The following is a 13,306-nucleotide window of genomic DNA, read 5'->3' as shown; positions in this document are numbered from 1 at the left end:
AAGAGTTCAGCCTTTAATTTCTGTTCTAGTAATCAACCTCCTATTTCGCGATGAACAAAAAATAGACTTGACAGAATGCTCACCAGAGCAAACCAATGAACTGTTTCTCTGCAGTGCCCCTTCAAGTTACATTTACACAGTCTACTTGGCCTTTTAATTTACTCTCTCTACCCAGAACATGTACTCGTGACAGTCTTTCAATTAATCATCAGACAAAAACCACCACTCAGATGAACACACGCCATTCAGAAGGTTGAACTGGCAAAAGCTACTTTTTGCTGACTGATAAGTGGACAGGCCACTAGCTACTCAGCAGCAAAGGCACAGAATGAACTAATGCAATTGTTACACCTTCTGCAGCAAGTTTTGCTAAACATATTGCCAAGCCCAGTTCCTCGCTATTAAGCACAACGCCACTGCACGCAATGAGTCCCTTGCAGCTGTTACGCCTAGCTCAGGGCTTTTATGCAGCCCAACGTTATCGAAAGGTATCGCTACAGATGAACATAATGGGATTACAAAACTTATCGAAGAAAAAGAAAAAAAGAAAGCAGACATAAAAGAAAAAGAAATTTCACTTACCCCACGATTTTCATAGGGGTGTTCTGCAAAGTTCATGCTCTGCCCAACACAACCTGAAAGAACAAAACACAAAACATCATAATGAGAACACATTGTTGCATGCAGAATGCACTAGGCAGCAGCAGCAGTAGGTTTTGTTTTAAAAGGAAGCTACAGAACCTCATCCTCCCTACCAAGATGCATGTGAAATGCAGAAATCATCTCATAAGGCAACAGCTGAACCATTACACTAACAGTTCATGTATTTAAAGGAGACAGTTAACTTATAGTGACCTTTGGGCGCAGACATCTTTATTTGTACTCTCTTTCGATCAAAACTCAATGCTAGTGTATTTCTTAAATATCTAAGTGCCGTGCGTAAGCGTTCACAGCCTTTTTTAAAAAAAGACAGACGTTGCAATTCTGCTAACAGCACACACGCCAACAACACAGACAAAAATTATGTTCACCTAGAGATCATTATGTGAGCAAGTCTTTTGACAATCCGTTGAGACTTCACACACTTCAAGCAAAACAAGAATATGTGTAACTGGCGCTAAACTACAAAACAACCGTTCAATGTAAAATTTGAAAAGTTGCAGCTCTTGCAACGCGCTTGCTGGGATTTCCGTTGAGTGAAGCTTTCATAGATCATTTAAATCAAATGCTATGCCAAGAGGCACATATGATGTGTGCAGTTACATTCGATTTCCAACTTGTACAACCGTTTTCCCGCGCCACAGCTCTGTGGGAGACTCCGCCGCAGCTACGGCTACTTGCTGAGACACTAAAGCCAAAACCTGAGCAAATGTAATACAACAGCACTACCATGTTTGCACTGCCTGCAGGATCTGCTCACACTGCAAACCACATTAAAACCTATGTGAGTGGTCCCGTCTGGTGCACTGGCCCCAGCATACCCCATTCCACAATCGTTGCTTTCTACCGGTACTAGCATATGGGGCAGGGAAGAACTTGGAACAAAAAAGCTCGAGAAAACTTTAAGGAACCGTCAACAAGGTACAGAACGAAACATTATAGGTGTAACATTAAGAGACAAGTAGTAGGCGGCAGGACACGTTGCTGGGCTACTTGATGCTCAGTTAATGACATGACGTAATGCAAGGGAACAACTGCAAAGAAGAGACGCGCAGAGCATGTCACAGGTGTCTGCGACGTGTTCTGCGTGTCTCCTCTTTGTGGTTGTGCCCTTGCGCCACATCACGTCGTTAAGAAGACAGCAGTGTAAATTAGAGAGCGAACGGGCGTAGCCGATATGCTAGTTGACATTAAGAGGAAAACATGGGAGTCGGGCAGGACCTGTAACGCGGAGAGCAGAGAAGTGGTGGGCTATTAAGAGTGCCCAAGAGAAGGAAAACGCAGTTGAGGATGGCAGAGAAATAGGTGGCCCGCAGGTGTAACATGGCATTGGCTGGGGCAAGACAGGGTTGCAACAGGAGATTGCTGGGAGAGGCCCTTTTTTTACAGAAGCCTACATAGATACCAGGCTGACAATGGCCCTCTCGTACTTGGCCTGCAATGCTGTAAGAGCTACGCAAGTGGTTCGGTTATCAAAATGCATCACTCCACGCATTTCGTGGTCAAGTAGTCTAGATATCCACCTCCGAACCAACACAGCACAGGTTGAATACCACGTTTGAACAAATTTCTTTTTCCTAGTTTTTATTGGCCAGTGCCTCGAAAATTCAGTATCAATTGAGTGCGGCGTCCTTTGAGTGTAATAAGACACATTTGCGAGGCTACATGCGACACTTCAGCGAGACTATGACGAAGCCTTTGACAAGCACCAACAGCGTTCAATTCGCTTTGATTCCGAGTATCTCAGGCTGGCGTTCCTCACCACGCCAATACTGCGGGCTGTATGGCGTTCATGGTCTTCCAATCAAGCCCCCTAATGCTCACTAGACAGCACCAGAGATCAGGTGCCTCCCACATCCTTACTTTCAGATCCTGGAACCATTTTCTGAATTAACACTTTCAGTTACGGTGAGGAAAAATAACTACCTCCCTTATACAGTGCTGAAAAACCTTAAACGCAATTTGGAAACTACTTCAATGTGTTGTTCTGTTTCCACACTTACTTGTATTTGTAACAGTGGCTTAATTCAGACTAAAACGTACATTAGGGACTACTTCAGGCTAAGAGACTGGCTACAGAGCGATTACATGTTGCACTTCTATGTAATCATGCATAAAAGGCGTTCTTCACTGCTTTGTATTTATAATTTTTAGCCCTCTACATGCTAATGCTGCATGTTCCAACCTCTACCGTTGCGACAGGAATGCCTGTCTGTGAAACACTGGTGAAACGAATACAGCAACAAACTCGAAGTTATGCGACACAACTAGGAACAGTGTACGCTATATCACATTAGCTTATCAATATTATGAAGTATGGCGTTAAAAACTAATATATCTTAATGAGAGCAGCATTCCGGGCAAGTTGGTAATCCATTGCTTAAATGATATTGCGCGACATAAAAACGACACAGACGTGAAAGAAGACGACACACCAAGCGCTTGGTGTGTCGTCTTCTTTCACGTCCGTGTCGTTTTTATGTCGCGCAATATCATTTAAGTAATATATCTTAAATGTTTTTGCTTTTTTTCACTATGATATAGAATGTGCTATGTTTTTTTTAAAAGATGTGGGCCCTGTGCAAGTTTGCTTTAGCTTCTGTGGCATTGATTGCACTGCACGCATAAAACGAAGCCAACACTTGATTACACAGTCATGGACATTGGCACAGTTTTTCTCACATAATAGAGAATTCGATTACATCATTTCGAAGATTGGCCCAGCTTGGATTACACCGTCTTCAGAATCGGCTTTGCCGACTATCACAGTCTTCAAATAGGCCTTGCCGACTATCACGCTGTCTTCGAAATCAGGCCAGTCTATTCGGCGAGAAATTGAACACCAACCAGCCACGCAAAACCCAAAGAGCACAGAAAAGGACAGGTTCGCATTAAAATATATATATATATATATATATATGATGAAGTCTATGGTGCTAAATAGAGAGCCTCACTCACCGGGGTAGGCAGCTGGATCAGCCATGCCCCTCCAGGGAACCTGGGGGGAGCTGGCGTATTGGGCCCCTACGCCGTCCACGCCGCCCCTCTCTGCGCGTCCTGCAGGCAGAACGAGCTCAGGCTCATCAAGAGGGTCCACGGCAAGGGTGTACGTATCAAAAGCAACAGTGCAAAACCACACAAAAGACACGGACTAGTCAATCTGGGACTGGTGTTAGTGCTCAATGCTGAAGGAAGGCGGGAAAAAAAAAAAAAAACACGGCAAGCGATGGCATGGCGCCTCTTGCAAACAGATACATATCCGAACTCTGTGGCCTACCACCGCTAATACCTGGACCTTTACACTGATGTAGAGTCCGCCAAGAAAAGACGGACCTACAACACATGGTTTATACTAATAAACAACCACAGTTGTTTATTAGCACGTATAAAACCAAACCTTCCCCTTCTTGAATGTTTTGCCAAAAAACCGGCATCATTGACATCACAGATTTGAATCACAGAAGCTTTTATGTGTCTGATCTGCTAGTTTCTAAGTTTCTAAAAGTTGCCAAGTTGAGTTTCTGCTTACACCACAATGCAACACAATTTTTATTGGAGAAAAAAAAAAAGGAATTTGCAATGAGCAGATGCAGCCGAAAATCTGTGACACATCCCTGCTTGTCGGCAAATTTCACTTCAATGTTACCGCCAGTCTCGTTTCCGTGCCCTTCCTGGCCTTACGAGGCCCCAATCGCAGTAATTAGCTGCGTGTTAGCAAATGGCCATCTCCTCCTTGCGTTGCAGTGTCAATTTCTTTAGTATTCTCGACAAAAAGAAAAAGGACACAAAGGAAGAAAGAGAAAGAAAAAGAGAAAAGAAAACAAAAATGTTCAAGTGCACTTCTTTTCTACTTCCATCAGAAACAATACAATATCAAAATTCTCTGGCAGCTGGCTGTAAGTTCAGCATGCTTATAGTGATGCATAGTTACAGCAACAATGTGCCTTTTTATACAACACAATGCATATTGCAGGTGCGGCATAATACCAACACACATTAAAGAAACACAGTTGCAAGTTCAGATTCAGTTTTTTTTTTTTTTAATCTTGTGAATACTGCTAATGCGCCGATTTCATTGCACAAACCTCTGACGAGTTCAAGGAGTTCAACTTTTTCTGCTTCCATGGATATTGCTCCTACAGAATGGAAGGTCTTGAATGAATGCATTGCACGTGAATAAAACCAAGCCAAGTTTCCTTTCCCTTAAAATACAAGGACGGGGCTGTTGCAGAAGGCTGCATTAGGCTAGGCAATGAAAACATGCTGGTGGTCAAACATAGAAGAACTACCACAAGCAAACAAAGCTCTCACACAAAACATATCCTTGTGTAGCACAAATCAAATCTCTTATCCAATCTCAGACAGAAGCAATGCAATATTTCTTGGGTATGCAACTGTGTGAGCACCTGTCACTTTTAAAAAAAATTTCACCTCCTGAGGTGGTGGTACGTATTCTGCACACAATCTACATGTTCTCAATGTGATCTACATATTCTGAAAATATGAACCTTCGCTGCAGACGCAAACCTAATGTGCAGATTTGCACATCAACACTTCAAAATTTGTTCGCTCCTGCATGATGCTTTGGTGCCAACATAGCAGAAAGAAAATGCGACAGGGCAGGAATGCTCTTCACTTCAATTGTGAATATTAAAAGCAAGAAGAAGAAAACATTTATTAGTTGCAATGCTTTACATCAGCAAATTGTTCGAGGATAAAGGAACAAAAAAAAAAAAAAACATACAGCTGAACTAGATGGCTTGTCGTTTCTGGCACCTTGATGACCTCACAATAAATGGTTTAACACACGAACTTCCATGACCAAGAGGTCAAGGAAAGAGGCTTGTGCCAAAGCGAAGCACTACTGAAAGTGAGGCAGCAGCGCCTGCATTGTATAACGGTTTGGAAAGTGAATCATTAAATGGTTCATGCTTTCCTCACATGATTGGTCAGAATGGTTCTTCTGACAAAAGTGTTATTCTAATCAACACATGAGGGCAAGCGAATGCTTCACATGCCGAAACATCACAAGACGACCACCTCCTTCCTAGAAATCTTCCTAAATAAGTAGTTGTTCGTGGACTGTGTGCCCCATTCTGACGTGCCGAGGGAACAGCGCTTACGGGACGACTCCCTGCTTCCGAGAGTATTCTTGCATTGGTTTCACGAAAAACAGCCCATTTTATAAGAAACAAGTTAACATGTCCAAATGCATTCTATCACTATCCTCATACGATATTCGGCACAATTTCATACAACTGTGAAATGCAAACGGCATTTGTCTTCACCGCAGCTCACTCATACCATTGCCAGTCACTAATGGGTGTGCCACGATTTACAGCATGGTTCACTCTTAGTTATCAACGCCTAACTGGTAATTTTTTTTTATCAATACTGTCAACCCTCTAGTGGGTCATAACAGAAAGGACAATAAATTACATAGATCAAATATGTACCATGCACATAAATTTGCTTAACACTTGTCACTTCACAATGAAATAAGATATTCACTTAAATTCTGTTCAGCACACTTCCAGATTCACTGACATTTATCAAAATAAGTACAATAAACATCAAGTCACACATATGACTTGGCACTTCAAAATTAAATTGATAAACGCGTAAATGCGCCTCAGCAGTATTTTCGAAGTCAGTGGCATCTTTAGGACAACTGCATTTGGCAGTTGGTTCCACATTTTTATCGCATCCGGGAAGAATGAATATCGAAATGTATCACTGTTAGTTGGTTTTATGACACAGTTGTGGTTAGTTTGCAGGTCTTTTTTTATCTGGAGTGTGTACAACATTTAAGCTTATCAATCTTAAGTTGATCCTGCCTGATTTGAAAAAGTACCTTCAGCCTGTATTTCTTTCTACATACCTCAAGAAGATCCAAGATGAAACGCTTTAACATCAGCGTGACCGATTCCTTCCTTCGGCACGTCAAAACAAGTAAGAAGCCCTACTAGTATCTGCATTCTTTCCAGCTCCCCATGTAGCGTCACTTGACGGGGACTCCAAGCAAGGGCTGCAATCATCCTAATGAATGTGGTGTATGCATAGGTTTTACACCATGTGATGCATGTTCCAGTTTTTTTCTCAAAAAGTGTAACTTTTGATAGGCAGTCATTCTGACGTAATCTATATACTGGTTCCATGTCAATTTTCGTGTTATTGTTACCCCTAGATACTTCAACTGGTGCGCGTTCTCCAACAAGTGTCCCTCAATGCTATATGAAAAGGAAGTTTTCCTTTTGCTGGTGTGTGTAAATGCAGATTTGGAATAATTTATTTCCATTTCCTACACCAATCATATAAATTTTGCAAACATTTCTTAATTTTAAGTTGGTCATCTAGTTCAGTAATTGTAGCATAAATTAAGCAGTCATCTGCAAAAAGCTTAACCTGAAACCCTCTTCTGCCACACTATTGACGTCTCGATATAAAGGAGAAACAACAGTGGTCCGAATACTGAGCCTTGGGGCACTCCTGAAAGTATGGCTAATGGATCTGATACATAACCATCCAGTTTAACTACCTGCGTACGGTTTGTTAAGTATGCTTCACTCCATTTTATTACACATTCATTTATTCCTGCATTACATAGTTCGAAGGCTAATTGGACACGAGGCTGTTTATCAAAAGCTTTCGTAAGGTCCACAAGCCTTATCAGCCTGCTGTTTTATATATACTGCAGCTGCAAAGCCATGAATTGTTTCTATTAACTGTGTAACGGCTGATAACCCTGTCCTAAAACCATGTTGATAAGACTATAGTAAATTGTTCTGATCTAGAAACCTGAGTATGTGTTTTGCTATTAAATGTTTAAAGACTGCTAGTAACTGAAGTAAGTGACACTGGACGGTAATTTGTTGCCTGTCTTCAGTTACTTCCTTTAAATACGGGGATCACAAATGCGGTGCGCCAGTCTTGTGGCAGTGGACGAGTTGCATAAGATTTTCAAAAGACGATAGTCCGATAATGTGACATCCATGCTGTGTATCACTTGAGGTATACAGTTGGTACATCAACGGGTTCACTTCATTTTTTTTTTAATCTAATTTGAGTAGTTGCCGAAATATCCCTTGCTGGGTCATTTCAAGTGGTTCAAGCCATCATAAGTGAATTTTCGGCCATGTCACAGAGGAGCGGCTGAAATTATGCATTAGGCGCACGCACCCATCCATGCTCCAAAAACAATATACAGGCCTTCGTCACATATTTCAGCTGAAAATGATGGCAGAAAACTGGTTAGGTGTTCCTTTTAAGGCTGGACCACACTATATAGCTATGGACAACTAACCTTGCTTCATCTCTTTATGTTTTCCTGCAAAATCACTTGACACCCTGTGTCTTGTGTATTCATTGTCTTGATCCACTCAGAACAGTAAACATGCTTTAAGATTCCAATAATGAACCTCCCAAGATTCAATCAATGAGTAAGCGCCCTTTCACCTCCCTTCCTAACATCACGTAGTCGTGTACAAAACTAACCTGTGCAAGAGATCAATAACACGTCGAGGTGCATTTGTCCTTGGCAAGGGGCTAAACACCCAGAAAAAAAATTAAATTATGGGGTTTTACATGCCAAAACCACTTTCTGATTATGAGGCACGCCGTAGTGGAGGACTCCGGAAATTTCGACCACCTGGAGTTCTTTAACGTACACCTAAATCTAAGTACACGGGTGTTTTCGCATTTCGCCCCCATCGAAATGTGGCCGCCATGGCCGGGATTCGATCCCGCGACCTCGTGCTCAGCAGCCCAACACCATAGCCACTGAACAACCACGTCCGGTCACCCAGCAAAGACATCGCATACCTGTTTCTCTGTCTCATCAACTGCGTGCAACGCGATGAAAGCTATCTGTCGCTCAACACAACCAATAAAAAATTATAATCGTCCTTGCGTTTTATAGAACGTGGCAGAATTCGCCCATTGCAACGCATGCTGCTAATTAATCTTTCGGGGACTCCCTCCATCATCATGAGCTGGAGGGAGGGGAATCGGTACCCGACAATGACCATGCCTTACTTCGGGTTCTTTTCTGGCAAGGTGACCTGTAACTTTCGTTACACCGCGTGGAATTTGTCGGATGGTGCACAGAGCACCAAAAGTGTATTAAGATATCAGTGTTGGTCGAGTTGCGAGGTCACATCCCGTTCTTACGCGTGAGTGCGGACGCGCATTTCAAAGCCAATGCGGGCGCCCATTTTCATTACTTCATCCTAGCGGGAAAAACATTTCAAATCGCTTCTCATTTATATCGGTCCTCCTCAGAGCCCAACGAGCCATCAAATTCAGATCAACCTGAGCGTGTGATCGAGAGAGCGCCAACTGTTTGTGTGTGTGTGTGTGTGGGGGGGGGGGGGGGTACCGCAGAGCAACACGCAGGGGAGGTGGACCCCCTCTTTTCAAAATCGATCACCACACGTCGCACGCGCCTCATATCCCGGTACAGTGGGTAATCGCGCTATTACGACCCCCAGCCCCTCCCGCCCCCTTCACTGCTCCGCGTAGGCAGACACCTTCATAACCTTCCCGATCGCATCGTCATCTGGAGACGCGCCGGGCTATGGAGCGTCTCTCCGTTAAAACTACCCGTACACTCTTAGGCATTCTCGAGGGCGACATGGTGATCGGATCGGGGAAGGGAGCTTCGGTGCTACGAAGCGAGCCCGCGCGCCAGGCGGCTACGGCAGGCATCCTTATCTCGAAGAGGCGGGCCGCCGCGTCTTTTCTCAAGAGTGCGGGCCCCCGAGGGGATACGGCCCGGGGAAGGAGTCAAAGGGTGGGGCAGAAAGGGAGGGTACTAATTAAATCTCCACGCGCATACACACAAACACGCACGCACGCAAGCGCCGGTGAGCGGCGGCGAAGACGTCGACGACTGCGGAAGCCCGCCTGGGCCACGCAGCCGGCAAGCTGCCGTTTCCAAGGAAACTGGGTTCCCTGGGCTGACAGCGGCGCGAACGCGGGCAGCCCATTCTCTCCCCAACCCCCCTTCACCCGCTTCAGTGCCACCCGCTACGTAGCACCAGCGCCGTACGCCCAAACAGCTCACGCGACCTCTTTCTCCTCCAGTTTCCAATCGATCTGAGCCGTAGGGCCGTAGTACGAGAACACCCTCCGCCCCATCGCCCCCTCCCACCCCCGTTCCTTCCGGCCACAGTGCGCTAGCACAGACGAACACCACCACCGCGGGAGCCTACTCCGCTGCAGAAACGAAGCCGCGCGCGCGCACACACACACACGTACAAACGCCAGCTGTGCGTGCGTGCGCGCCGGGCGGCTCGTTACGGCCAAAAAGTGCCATCCGTACCAACAAATGCATTGCGCGACTGCCGCAGGCTTGGCTAGCCTAGCTGCGTCAGATTGCTGGGAGCTGCTAAGCCTAACCAGAGCAGACGTCGACGCCCGTTTCCGCGATGAGAAGCGGTACCACTTACTACACACACTCTGCGACGCGCACACCGCCGCCAGGAGACGACGAGTGCGCCGCGGCACTTTCGACTCCATCAAAAGCGCTTTCAGGCGAACAAAACCAGCCCGCGAAACGCATCACGACGGATGTGCGTGCTTCTCAACACGGAAAACTGAAACCTCGCAGGTAGCGAGCGCGCACGCACACACGCACTCCTGCAGATGCGGCTAGGGGCGGCCGCTCGACATCCGTGTTTGTTTACATGGCGGATCGGGAGCGAGCAGACGACAGCCAGCTGCTGTTGCTGCTCGCTTCGGTACGCGATTGAAGGATTAAGAAGAGGAACACCGCAACGCAGCACACTCACCGCACCACGCCAACATGGCCGAGAAATCCAGCCGTGCACACGCTCAATCGCTCGCCTAGCGCTGCCGCCGTTTCGTCGGGTCCCCCGAATGCCGGCTCCGCTTCTGTGTCCGCCGCAGCAAACCCATCGCACGTCGCAAGAGAGAGAGCCTCGCGTCCGAGCGAGCCGACAGGACACGCAAATGCCTTGCGACCGGAAAGCCAGCGGACGGCAGGCGCGGCGGGAGAGCGGGAGGCGCCGGACCGAGGCCCGTCGTTTTTACTTTCCCGCGCTTTTTCCTTCCCCCACTCACTCCATCGCTTCCAAGCCGCTTCGACCCTTCACCCCTCCCGCTCCTTCTCTTCTCTTCATCCCCCCACTCTTTCATCCCTCCATACTTCACTCGGGCTTCACTGCTTGCTCGGCCCCGATAGATAGATAAATAGCCGGCGCGGCACAGAGCTCCACGCCGCCTTCTCCTCCTCCCAGAAAACACGCAGCGGGAGGCTCGGTCTCCTACGCTGCTTTCTCGGTGTGTGTGTGTGTGTGTGTGTGTGTGTGTGTGTGTGTGTGCACGCACGCACGCCGCGCTAGACTTCGCCTCCACTGGTTGGGGAAGCGATAGAGACGGACTGGCACGCTGCCTTCTGCTCCTCCAAACAGAGCGCAGACGACAACGACGACGAATGCTTTTAAGCAGCAAGAGAGCCCTCCCCCCATTCCGTTCCTTCGCTTCTCTCACAGACGTGCATGTGTACAACGCACGTACACTCTCGCCTAACACATACATGCGCACACACACGCGCGTGGAGAGATGATTGACAGGCGCGCGCCCCTCGCTTTTCGATCGTCGCCCGGCCGCGCCTTCCTTCGGGAGCTCTGACGCTCTGGATTTCGTTTTCGCCGCTGACGCCATCTGTGAGCGAGCGCGTCGCGAAAACTCCCAAGCGTCGGCTGCAGACTTCTAAAACACCCAGAAAAGACAGCAGGAAAGACGACCCCGGCATTCCAAAGCGCACCCCATGGGCTATCACCGCCTACAAGCGGCGAAGGACGTTCAACCTAATATGAACGCATTAGCATGCATTACGATATCGAAGCAGCCTCGAAGGTCCCGTAAATGCGGCGGCGGCGATGAATTAGCAGCGCCGCACGAAGGAGCTCAAATATATGCAGGCGTGATTATGTGCTCTCCAAGAATGCTAACTAAAAAAAAAGAGGGGGGAACTCGCTATGCGCCGAAGGAGCAGCTTGTATTACGCGAACTAAATGTAAACGCGACACGAAGGCACGCGGCCCGAAGAACGTTTGGGAGCGTACACACATTCCCTACGCGAAACCGGCCCCCATAGCGGGAAGCCTACCACCACAAACTGCGCCCCCAAGAGAAGGCCACTTATCAGATGAACACACAAAACGGTGGGCACGAAGCCAGCGACGTTGGCGGCGGAGACCAGCCAAGGGTAAAACGCGCCCGCACCGCTTACGGCCCAACGCATTTCAGCAAGCACACGAATGACACGTACGATCGCGTTCACTCGCACGGAGAGCAAGGTGATCTCGCCCAAGGAATCACTCCCCTCTCTCTCTACGCCATCGGCTCTCCTGCGAGCGGTCCAACGCATCGGACACGGATTCTCGAGCGAGATGCTGCTACACGCGCTTAGGAGCACGGAAATCACTGTCGTTCACCTTCTTGGTTTATGCGCACTCAGCAGTCCACCACGTCCGCTGAACGCCAACTTCAGCGTTATTACAGTGCTTCATTTATTTATTATTATCATTTTTCTTCTTTCTTGGGGAAGGGGGGAGGCAACGCAGGGTTTGGTCTCGAACCGATGAACAAAAATTTTCAAAGAAAAAGAGACAATTAAGGCAATCAGCTTTTTCTAACACTACAACACCAAATGAATACGAGAACAAACTTAGTGGTCAACATCATTCCCAATAACACGGAGCTTTACATAAGAAACGTAGAAGGGAATCCGCCGGCGCTAGCGGTCTAGGGAGCTGCAATTTCCAATCCATTTTTACCAGCAAGTGTCCTCGCCAATTGAGCAGCATGTCAGCCGATCTGATTCCCAAAACACGCGGACGCCCAGTTAAAAGGGGACAAGTGCACATCCTACACATTCGCCAGCCTGACCTGCTTGATGTGTGGAGTCCGGCTTATACGTTTTCCCGTTGATACGAATTTTTAAACAGAGTTTCGACCACCGCGGACATTCATTCAACGGTGTCAATGAAGACTCGATCCCCCTCTGATAACGTCTCTTTCCAAGCGGCGCCGCATTCCCGTACACAGTTTACAAAAAAATAAAAAAGAACTGCGCTTCTTTCGAGTAGCAGGCGTATGCCATGCAGACGTTCCGCAAGAAGCATGCACATTAGAGAGTTTTAGATAAGGGGACGCAAGCGGCTTGCGTACGCAAGAACTAGTGGCGACGATACTGCGCATGCGTAGACCCAGACGCGTGGTTCTGCGCATGCGCAGTATCGTGGCCCCTACTTCTTGCGTCCGCAAGCCACTTGCGTCCCCTAATCTAAAGCTCTCTAGCGATAGCATCTGGGGAAGCACGCGCATGTGCACATAGACTGATGGTCAAGCAAAACGCGAGCCACATTTCTTCCGGCTAAACTATAGGCCAAGAAGTTGCTCCGGAGCACGTTTCTAGCACTGTACAAGTCACCGTCACGCTTAAACAGAACTCGCCTTAACCCCTTCACTGCCGATGACGAGCTGAATCGGCGTAAATTTCTGGTAATTCGTGCAAAAAAAAAAAGAATTATTAAACATATGGCGCAAAATACGCAGGTCCTGAAAAAATAAAAGTAAAGAATCTGCAATTCTAGAAATGTTTTCGGAATTCGTTAAG

At 47.1% G+C, this 13,306-nt stretch overlaps 1 protein-coding gene across 1 annotated transcript in view; it reads right to left on the bottom strand.

The window, feature by feature from the left end:
• LOC142590117 (uncharacterized) overlaps positions 1-13,306 on the bottom strand; it is a 64,537-nt gene that overhangs the window by 30,548 nt on the left and 20,683 nt on the right. The window contains exons 3-4 of the mRNA XM_075701984.1: positions 3,619-3,717; positions 583-635 (exon numbers count right to left, since the gene is read on the bottom strand). Of these exons, the coding sequence (XP_075558099.1) occupies positions 583-635; positions 3,619-3,643 (78 nt within the window). The 5' untranslated portion in view covers positions 3,644-3,717. The remainder of the gene's footprint in view (positions 1-582; positions 636-3,618; positions 3,718-13,306) is intronic.

Source organism: Dermacentor variabilis, chromosome 8 (genome assembly GCF_050947875.1).
Source record: "Dermacentor variabilis isolate Ectoservices chromosome 8, ASM5094787v1, whole genome shotgun sequence".
Classification (NCBI taxonomy): Eukaryota; Metazoa; Arthropoda; class Arachnida; order Ixodida; family Ixodidae; genus Dermacentor; species Dermacentor variabilis.
The sequence above is the reverse complement of the archived record's forward strand: the minus strand, read 5'-3'. Positions and strand labels throughout refer to the sequence as shown.